General features: G+C 37.4%; 1 protein-coding gene across 1 annotated transcript; it reads right to left on the bottom strand.

Annotated features, from left to right (window-relative positions):
- Positions 1 to 309: 309 nt before the first annotated feature.
- Positions 310 to 17,750, bottom strand: hs3st2 (heparan sulfate (glucosamine) 3-O-sulfotransferase 2). Its single transcript, XM_072368758.1, has 2 exons — positions 16,825 to 17,750; positions 310 to 1,448 (listed from the first exon to the last, which is right to left on the bottom strand). The coding sequence occupies exons 1-2, from the start codon at positions 17,334 to 17,336 to the stop codon at positions 830 to 832; spliced, it is 1,131 nt and encodes a 376-aa protein (XP_072224859.1). The 5' UTR covers positions 17,337 to 17,750; the 3' UTR covers positions 310 to 829.
- Between the last annotated feature and the right edge of the window lie 292 nt (positions 17,751 to 18,042).

Here is an 18,042-nt window from a genome sequence, read left to right as displayed (position 1 = left end):
ATAACCTTATGGTACAGTATATAACGTCATCAGAGCGAGAATGGGAAGTTCTTCTTGCATATTACTAAACAGTACAATTTTGTTTTTAGCCTGTATTTTTCAGGCCAAAAAAACCCCAAACAACAACAAAATGATCTCCAATAAATGCTGTTAAGGATTAAGTCTTTTATTCTGATGATCACAACAAAAATAACACAGAAAGAGCTGAACTAAAGTTCATTTGTTTGTTAGTGCCAAAGCATTAAATAAAGTCATTATTATTTATTTATTTTCTTAAAATCTAATTTACAGTACATTTGTTCAGTAAATCTGACACTCTGGTCCACAGCTTTTTTTTTTTTAGTAATAATGAGGTAAATAAATGTACCCATTATCTGTCCGACATCATAAGGCAACTTCACTTCGAGTGGTCATTTCAGTTATAAAGACAACAGTTCATTTTCACAGGAAATGCTGAATAAAGAAACAGTATTCATAATGAATATTCAAGCAATGTCATCATTGTATGTGATTACTGCATGTTAATTCAATTTGTCGATGGATTAAAACTGGTTGCCAGTTAATGTATTCATATGACATGTCAGTGGCTCAGAAAGTGGGTTTATACATTCTTTTTTTATGAAAGAAATTAGATATGTTACCATAGAGACCCTCATGATATGAAATACTTATATAATTAGATTTTGTATGAACTGTATATCACTTTATATCAATCCTAAATCTATACATAGCTAAATTAAACTTTTTTTTTTAAAGATATCCTCATTTAGGAATAATAAATCTCCAGAGGTAGCCTTTTAAAGAATAACACTCATTCAGTCTGGTACATTCAATCCCACTTGAAGTCTTGTCCCACAGTTTCATAGAATTTGATGTTGTGTGGCCTATAAAACTCTCGCAGCTGCTCTATGACCTCCTGGTCGATCTGTACATGAGTCCTGCCCTTGGATTTGCCAAGGCACCGCGGCTGGCTGCTGCTCTCAGGCTTCTTCAGACATGGGAAACCTTTGGTTCTATTGAAGTAGAAGTGTTTGTCTGTGATTATTCGCTTGAGCCCTAAAAAGTCTTGAACTCGGCCCATTTCCCCTGCCGGGTCTGTTATCAGCCGCTCACCGCTCACAAAGTGCATCTGTGACAGGCGAAAGTACTGCAGCCAGTTCTCCAGGTGCAGAATATACATTCCAATCCGAATGGCGTTCCAGGATGTGTCTACAAGACCCAAACTTTTGTTCTTAAAGGCGAGCTCTTCAAACGTAGGGATGTCAGGCTTCTTGGAAAGAGTCTGTGTGTAGTCGGAGATGGCTCTTGTGACAGGGTTTCGCACCACAACTATCAGCTTGGTTTGATGGGACATGCTGGAGATGCGTCGGGGTGCCTCTCTGGTGACGAAGTAGCTGGGAGTCTTCTCTAATGTGATCTGGCTGTCTAGTGTTCGTGGCATTAATCCCCTTGAGAGAAAGAAACAAAAAAGTCAACACACATGAATGAGTCAGCAAGAGCTATTATTTTCCTGCCCAGGAATGTTTCCTCATTCTGTTTTATTGACATCTAACTCAGGAGAAAGTTTAAAGAGAAATGAGAAAAACACTGTCACAATACAAAATAACTAAAAAACAGTAGCTGCAATAAGATCTTAGGCTGTTATGGTAGCAGAGCCACAGTGAAGAAAATCTGATAAAAGTAAATGTCAGGAATAGGAAAAAATGTACCTCCGGTATTAACATCCAAATAATTTGCACCACATTTAAAAGTATTCATTGTGCAAACTGGCTCATGTCAGAATGTATATGATCACAGTTACAAAAGGAAAAACTGAATTTACTCAATAAGCCTTACATTCAAAGTAAGTTTAACAAGCAGCATCATATCTTGAGCGTCTTTTGTAATGATGCATTGAGATGAAGACCCAATGCTCATACACCACACCACTATATCTGTTAGGTACTCACTGGTGAGAGGGCAGATTGATACCAAAACATGCATCATAATTATCATCACCACGTTGCCAAGATAATGGGTTTGCAAACCACAGGCAAATGGCTACATTTGTCATGTTTGTGATGAGAGGTTTCCGTCCAAGTGTGATATGTCATTCTGCTTTGGCATTCTGGTTCAATAAAACTTGATTAATAGCCATGTGGGGTTGGCAGTTAAGAAAATAAATGCCTCATTTACATTTCAAAGATCAGCCATACATCCATAGCTCTCTGTTTCCTCTAGATAGAAAAGTTACTCACTCAACATAATTCAGTTACGGGTATTTTATTTATTTATTTACTTATTTCATGTGCATGATTACGGAAGATATTGTGCCCAAACTTCCATAGCATGTGGAGTCCAGTTTCTGGACTTAGCTACATTACCACACAGTTCTGATGATAAATAGCATGTTTTCTGTATTATTACTCGAGGAAGGCTTCGATTAAAACCTAACCTTTTCCAAAGCTTTCTTTCTCAAGGTAGGGGTAGCCATAGGTTCCTGCTAAGTCTGGGAAATATTGATCCATTTAGTTTTATTTATGAATCCCGAGTTGTTGGCTTGGGTGCCTCAGGTCCACCAGGGGACTATTAATCTTTTATGAGAGCAGCACCTTTTCAAGCAAACAGCTTTGCCACACACACACGAATGAAAACGAAAAAAAAAAACGACTAAACTTTCCAGAAGGTAGAGAATCTAAAAGAGATCTTGTGTCTGCTGAGGGGAATGTCTTTGATATCTGACTTGTCAGCTACATACATTTCTACCATCCAATGAGAACTTGTCATATTTCAAAACCAAACTGACAACATCAACACTTACAGTGAAAGGTCACAGATGGTTCTGCTCAAAATAGTAAGGCCACCTGGTGTCGACTACAAAACTGTTCACAACATTTGTCTGTGGACAACATGTCAACACACACGAGGCCCAGCAGGAGGATACAGGGACATTCAGGACTAAAGACTTAATACTAATGATATATTTCATCCCAGAATTTTGATTGTTTGCTTTGGATACAGACAATACAGACAAAAGTGAACTTGTCCATCAGGTAAAGTTGCAGCATCTGCTAACTTGTCTTGAGTTATTTATTTCTACAGTTGTTATGTTTGTTTATTCCCAGGGAGTCTCCAGAAAGATTAAATGACTGTTACACAGAAGCTAAACAGCACTGACAGAGCTAATATGAACAAGATACTCCATGTCTAAAATATGTAAAAGAAAAGATGAATACACCTAAAGTTGGAAATCCAGGAGTCGTGCAAGAGGAATAGTCACACATTAAGGTATATATTCCCTTTGTCCAAACTGTTGTTGTTTAATACAAAAGTTCGCTTTAGAGAAAACAGATGCTTTGTTTCTGCAGTCAAACCCATAAAAAATGCCATTTGCATTAGAGAGATGTAATCTGCGGGGGAAAAAAGACAAACGAAAATCAAATTAACACATTTTTTGAGGGGTGTTTTTGTGTGCAAAACACATTTAGAATAAAAAACATCTGGCTTGCATCTGCAGGCAGTCTGAGTAAATGTCACATGATGGGGTGAGCTCAATCTGTGCAAGATAATTCTTAAGATGGGAAGAACACCTACAATTTGGAAAGAAAGCTGGAGATAAACTATTCATTTGAGTCTGAAAAATAAGAGGCATCCATATCAAGAATAAGACGAGTGATTTTGCCATACTGACAACATGTTGTACAGCATTTTTCTCGTTTTATGGAAAAGAAGAAATGTATTTTTGAGAGTCACCTATCCCCTACTCTATCTATTGTTAGATTTTGATCTACCATACTTTGTCCAATCAATTAAAATAAGACCGAAACCCTCATGTCACTTGGACTCTAATGTCTCATCTGCCAGCTGTCCGTTGAAAGGATTATTCTTTAGCTGGAGCCAAAGAGTAGAAAGTGCAATCTGATGATCAAAAAACATCATCCTTATTTTTTTTATTGAAATCAGTGCTGGGCTTTCATGTCAGCGGGAGGAGTGTGAACCAATATGTTCTATGTAGCCTGTCCCAGATTAATGTTAATCAGGAAAATTGAGGGTGGTCTGTAATATCTTCTATTTTTTTTTAAATTTATTATTTATCTGTTTGGTCTGGCAGTTTGTAGTTTGGGCTCATGCTCAGGTTAATTTGTCTGGTAATCACAAAAATCAGTATCCAGGTGTGAGGTGGCTCCAGTACAGTATGAGGCAATAATTTTAGGACACTGACAGAATGTGAATATTATTTTAATGAATCACTCTCAACACATGGCAGCAGCAGCCTCAATTATGTGTCTGTTCATTTTTGAGATAGCCAGAATCAGGCCAGTGGGAGAATGTGCGACACCTGAGGCAGGTGTCTGAACCAACAGTCAGAAATGAGCTTTCCATTTTTTTTTTTCTTTCTTTTTCCTTTCCCGTCACTATGCCCCAAGAAACAATCAGCACTGCACACAGCATCTGAAATTAAAAGATAAAACTGAAGGTCCGGGTTCTGGTGTACTTTTACCAAAAAATTTTCAGCTCTTTGTAGATAAACATTATTTGAAATTAGAAAATCAACACGACAGGACTTCCAGTGGCATTACCCCAAGGATAATAACTGTTTCTGGATCTAGGAAGCAAACTTTGAAACACACTGTAATGTGAACTGCCACTTTTTGTACAGATGAACGGGTCAGAACATGTGCACTCCTAAGTCCAAACACCAGCTTTGATTAACTGACATTTGAGTGAAGTGCCTTCGTTCATTACCCCATTCTCACTCAGAATCAGGAGCAAATTCTTTGTGGTTATTTACCATTTTCATCACAGTTCCTGGTCAAACTTTAAGTCAGGATGCATTACAGGTTTGGTTGTGACATTTTAATCAGGTGTGGAAGATCTGCTTAATAATATAAATTAAACCTACTGGAGAACATGATGGAAAGCAAATTTGCTCAGGATCCTTGTGCATTGCATTTAATGCTGTGATATTTTTTCTGTAATTTATTTTCTGTACATGGACCAACAACATTTAATAGAGTACCAACTCAATCTCTTTTAACACAGAGGGCATCCCTGTCTGTCACTCTTAACGCATATTCCTCTTTGAAGTTTTTTGAATTTGACAGAAAAATTTTAGATTTGCAGAAAATCTGCATTATGAGTTGGGCTTTTTATATTGTTATATTTCAGGTTTTTTAGGCATCTATTACTGAATCTGACCTGTGGATTCTGTGCTCTTAAGGTATATAAAATTACAACTTCTAGTTATTCTGACAGTGAAGTGTTTTACCTTAGACACATGATAATATCTTAAGATAACAAAAGAAAATCACTATACTAGTTGTCTTTTTGTCTTCTGTGGGGTCTGTGAAAAGCATGGCATTGCCCTCTTGCCAATTAACTACAGTTAGTCGACATTTTCAATCAACACATTGTAGTGAACCTGCACTGATCAAGGCTGTCTCTCTCTCATTGATTTCTATCTGAACGCTCTGTGGAATCAGGAGTTCTGGAAATCACAGATGTACATTTCCACTTGGAGAACATGCCACATTTTCTACAACATAATTCAATGCAGGTCAACAATTAGACTGTTAAAGTTTTGCTAAAAAGGATTAAACTTCAGAACAGATGATTATCCGATAATCAATACTGAAAACTGACTATTCGTGCAACATTCTGGGTGGTTGTGTAGCTAAAGCAAATCTACGGCCAATTAACTATGAACCCCTCAAGCATATTTTTTCACTTTGGCAGAGCAGGTAATAACTGTAAATTATCAGCTGTTTTGTTATTCACAGGACTGGAATTCTCACAGGGCTGAAGAGGTACAGGAAATACCTCCTCCCAGTCAGAATAAGCAATGTTAAGCCAGTTGGGCTAAGCTCACACAAGTCTAGAAGAATTTTATTGTAATCAAAAGGATATTTTGTCCCTAAGCTTTGTAGCCCTCCTTCTTAAAGTGAGTTGGAAATCAGCGGCCCCCAGAACAGTTGCCGTTAATTCATGCTTGGGTGTACAATATTAATATGAATTGTGTGATGCCGTAAAGGTACAAAGTGCTGCATCACTTCTTGTAACTTGGCGGATCTGCCTGTTCCAAACAAGTGCGTCCTGTTGATTAACTTCAACATTTGAAGAGCACTGCAGGTTCATCTAGAATGCACACCGTCAGAGGAAGTAAAGGTCAGCTTTAAATCATCTTCTTGTGCACAATCCATGAACTCAGAATCTATTAATGCCATGCCACTTTGATTTAAACTTAAATCTTTTGGATAACCTCAGTTCAAGACATTTCTCAAAACATTTTGTGGCACAAATACAAGATTTTCTTGCAGCACTTAAAAAGCACAAATGACAAGAAGCAGGGAATTTATCTCGAGCCAGTTCATAAATTCTAGACATTAGTTTTAGTAAAAATTACTAAATTATTTCCTCTCAAAAGTTTTTGAATGTCACATGCATGTTAAAACAAGTCATTTTATCTCTTTTGCGCAAATTCACCTTTTTAAAAAACAGTTTATATGTCACAGGACCTTATGTCAGACTGTAATCACAGCTTGATTACCAAATCATTATAGGCATCATTTGTGTTCAACAAACACAACACAAATGCACTTACTAAGCTCAACTGCAATCTTATTTTAATTCAATTTTTGGGAGTAGAAGGTCCTCCACTGCTCTTTTTAGACTGAACTTCAAATATTTAAGAAGAATGTACGTTTGTAGATGTGTAGTTTTGGTCAATTTTGTGAGGAGTTATGTAATGTAAAGTGGCTCGAACATCTGTAACTCAGATAGTAGAATAAAATATTTCTTTAGTTTTAATTAACTTTTTTCAGAGAGAAGCAATCAATTGTCAAAATGTTATTCTTCAATAATAAGTTTATGTATTCTTCATATGCATGAAAACGTATTTATTTATTTGAATTTGTTTATTTGGCCAAAAACCAACCATTGTTTTAATGAATGCAATATCCCCTGTAGCCTTTAATCAATCCAACTATCGCGGAAAGGCAATAACAAAAAGTTTAATGAGCTGGAGATTTTGGGGCAAATACTGATCTGTTTGGGATTTGACTTGGAGACCATTAATCACAACCTGAACAGTTTCTGCATGGTCAGGGCAGAGAGATTTAGTGAATGGCCTAAACCTCCCACTGGGCAGCAAATGTTTGTCATTAAAAGGACTGATAATGAACCTTGCCTATAAACAATATGCATTCTCACAGACTGACCACAGAGAGACCAGAATCAAAGTATCAATTACATTCTGTGTTTGCCTGGGATCTGGAGTAATTTAACAACAAAACAGTTGCAGAATAAATTCCAAGAAAAAGTCTCCTGGGCCTTTATTGCCAATGTGTTTGCAACATGCAGAGTAATGATTCCAGTCCTTTGTAATACGCAAAACGCTGAGACATAAAAAACACACTTTCTCTGAGGAAAGCAGTTTGAAAGTTGTATCGCAGAAAAAAGTTGCGACAATATGGAAAATGCTAATTCAAAATGATGCAGTTATTCTTACAGTCCTTTTGACTTCTATGAAATAAAGTTTGACCCAGATGGAGCAAACTTAGGAAGAATAACTTCTTTTCACATGTGTAAAAATACTGGAATTATTAAAAGGGATTTGCATATTTCTCCCACTACATTTCATAATATCAGTAAACCTTTCAAGGAAACTGGGGACAATTTCAGTCCATAAAGGGCAAGAGCACAGACTGCAAAAAGGATGTTCTAGTTAAGCTGCTGCTGTTCCTCTTTGGTTATTCACTCATACGAAAAAGAATCGGATCAATGCAGCACCAGAGTGTGTCCACAACATGTGAAATTAGCCGAGTGATGACAGTTTGGGTTTGACCCCCATTTGCGCCTCTATAATTTCACACATGACACTGATGTACAACAAAGGTGCTTCAGTCCCAGCTTGTGGAAGTGCTTTTGAGATACCATATCAAACACAACAATATGGAATATCATTCACAAATGTTGCTTAAAAATCAGTATTTCAGTAGTCTTTTGTTGACATGTCCTCCGAACCAAAGACAAAAAGGACTTTCAAGACTGATATCAGCAATAGGCTCTGTGATGAAGGTGTATCATTGCATCTGGAAAAGATCATTTACACTTCTGTGATGGAAAAATATGTTGAGATTTCAGGGTGACATATGCACCTGCCTGCACCTGCCTGCAGATATGATGTTGATTATTTTTAAACATGAAACGCATCAACGATGAGCCAATAATGCTTAACATCTTAAGAACAAATTGACTGAAAGAATAAGACAGGTGTTTTCAGAGGGACTGGCAACAGTTCTCAGTGATCTTTATTGTCCCATATTTTGGGGTGAGGGTGTGCGACAAGAAAGAAAATACACAAACTGATAGAACTGAAATCCATTTGATGAAACAAAACAGTAAATATCTATACAGTTTACACAGTAAGAGTAAGGAGCAATTTTTACATATTTGAATTTTTGATATCGTTCTAAATTTTTCTTATTTGGTGTTCTATGTTCTCAAATGATATTTTTATCCAATTTGCTTACCTGATATTAAACATGCTTGTTTTTAGATGTATTTTCACCTTTCTTTACATAATGAATTGAGGAAATTCTACAAACCATTTGTCATGAAATGTCCTGAAAAGCCAATATCCCACCTGCATCCAAATCCATTAACAGTTTGTATTACGCAGGTAGGCTGTGCAAAGAATATGTTCTTGTGCCGTCTGATTCTCATAACGTCTGTGCCACTGCACTTCCTCAAAATGGCATCTTCCTTTTTCTTAATATGACAGCATAGATCTCCACTGGTAAGGCTGCTCCATTATTAAACTATCACTCACTTAGATTACAGCTGCGATGACATCTGATCATTAATCACCAGCAACAGAAGCCTGCCACCACCAAAGTGTATTAAGAGTTAACAGTCCAGTAGTCCAGGTGATTACAACAATCCTGTGGCCATTTCACCTCAGCGCAGAACAGAGGTGAATAACAATTCAGTATCCCGAGAGTCAAGCATCTATTTTTCTAATTCAATTGAAGACAATTTGGCTAAGAATAGACAACAAAGGGGAGCCTGATGTGTTGCAAAAGAGGATCTATTTGACATCAGGCATCTCCTCAGCTGGAGGAAATCAAAACATTTATACAACCAGACAATGCAGACCTGCAATACCACAAAAAGTTGCATTGAATATTCGACCTTGAACAAAATCCCATTTAACTGCTGTCATTTCAACTTGAAGTTCTTGTTTTCTTCGAAATAACAATTATTCATGGTTTGGCCTGCAGAGGGAAATGACTGACACTTGCTCTCCTTGAGCAATAACACGTTCAATTGAACTGAGCTCTGAGCTGTCACATTAATATGTGGCCAGGAAAGGATCCAAAGACACTAAGACAGCTGCTAACATCTTAAACTGGACTTTCTCAAAAGAGAATTACTGTTCATTTTTTGTATTTTATGTTATTAAAAGATAAATATATTAACAAAAATTAAGAAAAAGAAGATCAAGAAAATAATTTTGATGTTTTGGGTTGCAACTGACATCCCAACAAAGGTTATAAAGGCTTTATGCAACAGGATAATCTGTGTGGCAACTAAAAAGGACATGATCTTTAACTCTCATTAAATGTATGTAACTGTGATATCCTGTTATCAGTTACAAGGAAAGACAAATCACTTCTTCTAATTTTCTAATTTGCTTGTGCAGCTTGACAGCGACGTCTCTACTGACGGGAATGTTGAGCTCTTCACCAACATTGAAGCCTTTAGCAGTCCTTTCAAGGTTTACAGTTTCGCCTTTATCAGTGTGACAGTCAAGGATATCTATAAACAGAGAGCCACTGAATGGCACAACTTTAGAAGTTTCCACTTTTTGATGATGGGAAAGTACAAACGGTGACATTAAGGGGAATAAGAGAAGGAAGAGCTCAGATAGCATTTGATCTCTGGTAAGCAGATACACACTGGGTTTAACAAGTTGTCAATATCTCAAAGTGAGCAAAGAATGGCTAACCAGTGGGTAGGTCTGGGATGGTAATTCCTGTAAAATGATAGTTATATTGTGGGACTATTTTTACATAAGGTTTATCATCAGCTGTGTTTCTTTGAAGCTATGTAATTTCCTCAAATATATAAGCCTACAATAAATTTACATTCTTATAGTTTGACATTTTTTTTACTTAAGATTACAGTTGTGAAAAACTTATTCCCTGTTGTAATTAACAACCCCGTGAAGATGGTGTTTAACTAATTTAAAAAACATTTCAACAATTATTTATATTGTACACATGATTGGAAATTGTTCATGGGCTTTGAACTTGATTAGTTTCAGCATTAAATTCATGTTTCGATCCACTGATTAATTCAAAATGTAGCTAGTATTACCCTGTTGTATGAGTGTGCACAATACACAGAACAATAATTCTGAAGCACAAAGTGTATCGTGCATCATCTTCACAATGTTAGTTTAGCATGTTAGCTTACGCTGAGGCTGAATGATATTTATTCAGGTATTTGGTCTTAAACTGATGTATTGGTTAAGACTGATTTGTTTTAAGCTTATTTTGGTGGTATGCTGGATACATTAAAGGATGACTGAACTATGATACATAATTTAGTTTGTTACAACAAATACAAACTTCCACAGCATTCCATTTAATAGTTACTGAGTTCTTGGGCAAAAGTGGCTGACTGACTAGCAAAAGGTGCAAAACCTGATGGCTGATTGAATCATAATCACAGTTACTAGATTAAACTGGCAGTGCAGATTGTTTAATTGCCTATATAATACAAGCATCTCCTGAATTATTCTGCTGAAATAACAATACAATATCTCTTTGTTTCAGACTGGTATCATTTGGGAAATGTCTGAAACTGAGTTGTTTTTTAATTAATGTTAACCAGTACATGTCTCAGAGCTGCACTGAAATGAAGACAGCTCATTAATAATTCAATGGTGTGCCTCGCCATTTTTCATTCTATAATGTGTAGTTCTCTATGTTAAATGAGAACCATCTGAATCTCTATCCTCATCAACCTTTCTTATGCTACTGTTCCAGAGCTCCCTGCCTCCCAGAGCCAATTAATGTGGACTCGGAGAATATTTTGTAGCTGCAGCCTCCATACAATTCCAACACTTCTCGGAGAAGCAACTCAGAGAGCTTTTGACTGAAATCAATATGGCTGAGATGCCCTTTTAAGTCTTGATGGTATATAGCAATGTGTTTTTGTTTGATCTTTATTATACTGCAAATAAAAGGAAAAGGTGGAGTGAAAAGAATAAGGAAATTGGAGGAGGAGGAACGTCTGTTTTATCAGGTCCTGTACGGTTATGTGACTGCCCGCACACCAAATAAATGAGACCGTGCGTGTGTTCCCTTCAGGAGACACAGTAATGAACACTGTACCATTTTTCTTCTAAGCCTAAATGGGCTGTCACACGCTTAATGAAACAAGACAGACTGTGCAGAACAACTGACTGGGACACTGAAACTTAAGGGAGTTAATTCAGTGTCACGTGTTGCACGTTTCTAACTATTGACAACTATCTGAAAGAAATCCTTTCAGCAAGTTTTTAAATCAATCGTAAATTAAGCTTTTTTATTGTAAATTATATGGATTAATGATAATTATATATATATATATATACTTGAAGCATTAACAAATACATTTTTTTTCATTTTTGAAGACACAAAAAAGAATTGTTTGGTATTTTGTTAAACATCCAATCTTGAATTAATTATTTATCCACTCAAACCCATGAGTCACTTACCAGAAAATGAATCAATGACCATTTTTAGTTTTATTGTCAGAGTATGCCATATATAACATAGCTTATGGTATATACTTTCAGAGATTATGTCATAAAGTACATTTAAACATTTCCATTTTTGTGGTGTTTGATGAAGGATTCATGCTTTGTCAACATGAAAATCTGATCAGAATTCTAAAACTGTTCTTGTTAAAGTTGCTTAACAGACTGATAGATTATCTGAATGATTTGTCAATGCTTTTATAGACCAACCAGAAAAAGCACTTTGTTATAGCATGTTGCATTTAAATGTAATTAAAATAACCAGCAGAACAGAGTCCATGAGGGTGATTGTCAAAATACTGTATTTTAGACATAACCATGATTGTCTTCTGACTCCCCTGAGTAATGTTATTGCTTACACACAACCATGAAGTGACAATCACTGATGGTGGCACAAAGGCCGTTGCTTGAAAGCGCATTGCTATCTTGCTGCTTCTGCACAAGGATTTTGTAGCTTCTTAAATGAAAGACTTGAAGTTATGAGCCGTATTGAGAAGTATGAACAAACAACCCCAATGACCTTTTCAGTTGGAGGATTTGTTGGTGCTGTTTACTTGTAAATAAATTGGGTTGTCTGTGGCAGAAAGAATTGAAACCATCTCCACTTCTCGCAGCATCAACCTTGTCTTAGTGTTGTCTTGAATAAATGCTATTTACTCTACACAATATATTACAAATACTACTATTTATACTACTATTTACTATTTTGCTGCTTATATACTCTACAGAGAAGTTTCATGATCCCTATGACAAGTAGCATCATGCAGTCTCAGAAGAGCAAGAGGATTGATTATTCTGCCTTTGGTATTCTTTAAAATTTCTATGCGCATTCAGTAGAGGCAAAGCTGTTGAAAATACACCCCAGACTGAGCAACCTTTATCTCAGGAGACATAAGTGCAGACACAGTTTTTACTATAAGTCTATAGTACTATAAGCGCAGATGATGGGACCTACACTGACTGCATTGTGCTCATCTGCAACAGTTACATAATTCAAATTGAAATTGTCAAAACTACAGTGTCTTGTGAATAAATAAACAAAATAAAGTTCTCTGTGAAGCATATGTGGGTGAGTGTTGGTAGATGCTGTTGAAATGGGGAACAATGGTACAACTTTCAATTTAAAAGACCAAAAATAAATTAAAAAAAACATTGCAGTCGTACATTCATTTTAAATTCCATTGATATTTGATAGATTTTCTTGGTGTCTGCTTCAAATAGGAAACTTTGACAGGTTGCTGTCTCTCCTGAGTTGAGCTGCTTTTGTGTTTTCACAACTTCTCTTGTTCAGTGTAGCGTTTTTGTTGTGATCTGACTTTAATTTGCATTGGCAGTATTTCACAGTTGCAAATAAGCCGTGGGTCATACAGCTTGTTAACAAATCTTCTAAACTGATTTTGGCACCTTACAAAAAAAAAAGCAACATCTTTTGCTCAGGAGTTTTTGCATTAAATATAATAGATAAGTGAAGGACTATGATAGCAGAGACAACTGGTTATTGAGAAACCCTGATAGATAGAACGATGTACCAAATGATCACCTGGCAGCTGAAACTAGCTCAAAGTAACTTTGTACCACAAAGTGTAGAAGTATATACACAAATACTGTCACAGACACTTCTGTGACGCCTGGTTCTTGACTCACCTGTGTTCCATCTTCCCCTGATTGCCCCATTAGTTTAAATACCTGGTCTTCTCTGCCATTCTTCGCTCGTGTGTTAATGTTTTTGTTATGCCTGTTTGGTTAATAACCTGGATCTTGACCTTTAGTGTTTTTGTGGATTATTTTCAGTTCTTCAAGTACCTTGGATTTTTGTTCCGATCCTGCTGGTCGACTTCTCTGCTCACCAGGCCAGGTTTTTCTCTGTGTGAGAGTTTCTGTTCTCTAATAAACTTTTGTTTGAACAAAGAGTTTTGTTTCTCCTGACTCTGTGGTTGCACCGGGGTCCGCACTTCATCAGGGTGTGAAAAATACATTGTGTAACAGTTCAAATGATAGTTACATGCAGCCAACAACCCAAAATGTATGTCAAAGTAGCAGACTTAAATGATGGAAGGTTTTAAAAACAGTAAATGCTGAGGGAAAGATGACATTATAAATGTGTAGCGGTTTGATCCTGTCTGTAGAGGTAAATTAATGCCTCACAGATGTTTCTGTCTGGATACTCAATACTAATCAATAGTACATCAATACTAATACATCCATCCATCCATTTTCTATTACCACTTGATCCAGTTTAGGGTTGTGGGGGGCTGAAGCCTATCCCAGCTGTCATTGGGCGAGAGGCAGGGACAGGTTGCCAGTCCATCACAGGGCCACACAGAGACAAGCAACCATCCACACTCACTCCTGCAGTCAATTTAAAGTCACCAATTAACCTGACATGCATGTTTTTGGATGGTGGGAGGAAGCCGGAGTACCTGGAGAGAACCCACACATAGGGAGAACATGCAAACTACACACAGAAAGGCCCCAGCTGGGAAATAAAATTGGAACTCTCTTGCCGTGAGGTGATGGTGCTAACCACCACACCACCGTGCAGCCCAATACTAGTACAATTCAACTGAATAAAGCTACATTTCCTATATTTAGGTCTGGTGACTGCAACACTCATTTCACTAGATTTAATTATTTTTGTGTTTCTCTTTTTATTGCTAAAAAAAATTTGAGATATTTGCTTTGCAAAGACTCTACAGTATGTCCTCCATAAGTTTTATCTTATCATCAGTCTGTTCATTATTATCATTGACATACTGTCAATCTCTTTGTCAGTGCGGTCATGTGGAATGTGTTTTCAGGCGTATTACTATGGGCAGACATGAATCTGTGTTGAAATGCTGGTCCAAATGGACATTAGTTTTTATTTTAATTTCTATATTAGAATTACACAGTATTAGTAAGGATGCAACCTGGGATTTCTTCAAATATTCAACTGATTCTACCCTCTTTAACCATTTAGTTTTTTTGTCCAGGTGCTGAGTTTTGTTAACTGCGAGAAAAATGTGTACAACTAATCCCGTTAGAGTCTATAATCAGCCATGTGTGCTTGGGCTTTAACCAAACTATTCACCCCATATCTAAAGTGCATGAAGGGCTTTGTTGAATAACTTAACACTGGAACTACCTACAATAAAGACCAAATGTCCACAAAGTTTACTGTTCAGAAAACCAAATGCTGTTGCATGTCAATAAAATAAGATAATAGCGTAGGTCTAATAGTTAGGCATAATGTCTGAAACTTGAGGATTCTTATCAGAAAGTGCAAAAAACCTTACTAAGCAAGGTTTTACTATTTTATCGTTCGGTCAAGCAGTTCTGGAGTTCCTTATCTGTCTTAAATGAATGCGTTTTTTGCTGTTTTTTTCAATTACAGTTGTGATTTATTAGTTTAATGACGGAAATGGCAACATCTTTACAGCAGTCAGTAGCTGCTTTTATGATAACACATTGTCTAACCAGTCTTTGTGAGGAAGCATGCACGTAAGGATGTGATACGGATTATTCTGCATCTCTGAGAATACACTCTGATATTCTTTTTTTATTGGCAGTAAAAACATTTTAATTCTGATGTTCAGATTTATTTTGACTGTAGAATTAACTGTCTGAACAGAGCAAGACTGACTAATTTTCTATGTGTTTTCCGATGTATTCTTTTCAGCTCAACATACAGCTTTCAATTGCCAAACAAAAGATGGAAAGCGGTGCAATGTCTCAGTTTAAAGATAACTGTTGTATCTGTGAACATATGAGTGAGTGTAATTAAAAAGCTGCACTTTCATCGGAGAGAAGGAGCCTTACGTGTCAAGTAAATAAATTATTACTAATATATAACCACAAAAAATGAGCTTGTTATTCCAAGAATGATCTGGTGAGGGTTTCAACTTTTGTCCAACTAATCTGTGCATTCTCACTCCTACATCAGAAGCAAAGACATATTTTGCATGTTCAGAGTATCAGCATAGACTTGTAATTAATTGCGACACTGAAAAAGATGCAAACCCAGGCTGCTAATATCCAAGGTAAATAAAGTCTTTCATGTCTGATGAGATCTGAGCAAACCATCATCTGAGCCGTGATGGACAGGTGTGAATGGAGTGCTCATATGCATGTTAATTCACTGCAGTCTGTGCTGTTTATTTCTGCAGAAGAGCCTGTGAACACACTTCCTTATGTGTTCTATTATTAGGCTGTGTCATATACTAGGCTGATACCATTGTGGGTATGGATTGAAGTCTCCCACCTTTGGGTGGCTCAGTCAGTAATAACTTAGCTTTTTGTTGATATAAACCATGCTCATTTTGGTTAATTACAGATCTCTATTCAACAATTTGAATTTGAAAGGTGTTTTGTCTGCAGATTCAACAGGAGCCATCAAAACAGACAGCAAGAAGTAAGACACATGCGGATGTGGGGCTGGTTGCACCCTGTGAGCTCCTTTTCCTTCACAAACCAATGCAATAGCATTGGTGCCTGCAGGTGCAGCCCGTTTGAAGGCAACTGATAACCTGGAGGCTTCTTGTGTCATCTGTAGTGTTGCTGTGATTTATTTTTTTTGGTGTGTGTGTGAACCGCAGCAGCCTACATCAGCCTCATGGCACCATCTGCTCAGAACCATGGAGCGCTGCTGATATGTGCAGCACTGATAAAAAAATATATATATTTAAAAAAAACAGCACTGTAAAAACAAAAAAGAGGTGGGTTAGTGATACTTTAACATGGGTGAATGTGAGTTTAATAAAGGGGTGCCTGTTTACCTTTATGCTGTATAGTACAGCCATGTGCCCCTTTGAATAAGTTTAAGGACATTAAACAATAGAAATCAAATAGTTTGTCTTATCGTCATCTTACATGTTTTTCTAATTGCTCAGAAATGAGTTTATATGAGCATTTGGACTTTTACATTTCTGCAACAAAACCAGATACCAGCATCAGCATTCATCGGCATTCACAGTAGTGTCTGTGAAGAACATAGAAATGCGCCTATCTCACCCACAGTACAAATAAGAATTTCTTGATTTGTTTCACACTTTACTCACCTGTACCAGTCCAGACCTCGGTCATAGTTTCTGTCGAAAAAGTGCGGCTCTGTCCCGAGCGCGCGCACATCTGGATGTATCCGGATGAATTCCAGCACCGCCCTGGTTCCTCCTTTCTTTACCCCGACTATCAACGCATTAGGCAGCTTCTTGTTCCCATATTTCTGAGCCACACTCATGTTTCTCAAATTCATGTCAGTCCAATGACCACCAGGCGAGACAGGAGATTTACTTTGGTCGCGATGATCTCTTGATCCTCGCTGGGCAGCAGACCCATCCAGAGCAGACCTGACTTCCAGGGAAGCGCAATTGTCTGATTTCCCAAGAAGTTTTTTCCCTCCGGCGATTTTGCTCGGTGGGCATCGTCTTCCTTCGTAACTCTGGTTTGTCATAATTGTGCCACGATAAAAAATAATATTATAGCATAAGTACGTACAAGACAATGACAGGGTGCATATGAAGGCGAATCTGGCGCTGACTCTGTTCGCACATGAGAGGAGCCTATGTGCCATGTCTCCATGGGTTCAAAGTGCTGCATGATTTTCCATCGGAGTCTTCCTCCCCTGTTGGTCAGCGCTCGGTGCCTGGTAAGAATACTACAGATTCCAAAGTGAGGCAGCTACTTGCTGGCACAAACTGCGCACTGGGTGCTGAACTGATGGAAAACTTAGAGCTGGATATGAATAAAGCTAAGAAAATTGGGTTAGTCCTTTTTTATATAAGTTATTTTAGATCGTTTTAGGTAACTCATCTGGTTAATAGTGTTTTGAATCCCATTCAAGAGAATTTTGACGCTAATCGTTTTTATCATCTTTGTCCAACGGGGATTGAGGGAGAAGGGGAAAAATCCTCCGCGTCCTCAGTGTCCCTTAAACTGTCAACGGCGCGATCATTCTGCTCTCCACCGGGTGGGATTTCACTGCACAGACCACCTCTTCCTCTCGTGATGAAAGTTGGGAAAATAAATGCACTTAGAAAATATATGAATATTTAATTAGTCTTCTGACGTCATGCATATGTTCATAATTCTATGTGCGACTATCTTTTAAAGGGGCAATCACGGTGGTTAAGAAGCAGCACATTCGGTGATTTCAAAACGCTAAGAGTGTGTGGGCATCATTTAATTTTTGATCCCATATGAATGTCCCAGAACGTCAGAGGTCATCTGTCTACAGTTTATTGAACCTTGAGTCCATAATGGCATTTCATATTGACCAA

The sequence above is a fragment of the Leuresthes tenuis genome, unplaced genomic scaffold (genome assembly GCF_036924035.1).
Source record: "Leuresthes tenuis unplaced genomic scaffold, fLeuTen1.0.hap1 SCAF_17, whole genome shotgun sequence".
Lineage (NCBI taxonomy): Eukaryota > Metazoa > Chordata > Actinopteri > Atheriniformes > Atherinopsidae > Leuresthes > Leuresthes tenuis.
Note: the sequence above shows the minus strand (reverse complement) of the source record. Positions and strands in the feature narration are given on the sequence as shown.

Coding starts and splice junctions, on each gene's coding strand:
- hs3st2 (XM_072368758.1), bottom strand. CDS start 17,336: ATGGCACATAGGCTCCTCTCATGTGCGAACAGAGTCAGCGCCAGATTC. Junction 1,449..16,824: donor CGAGGTCTGGACTGGTACAG/GTGAGTAAAGTG, acceptor CTTTCTCTCAAG/GGGATTAATGCCACGAACAC.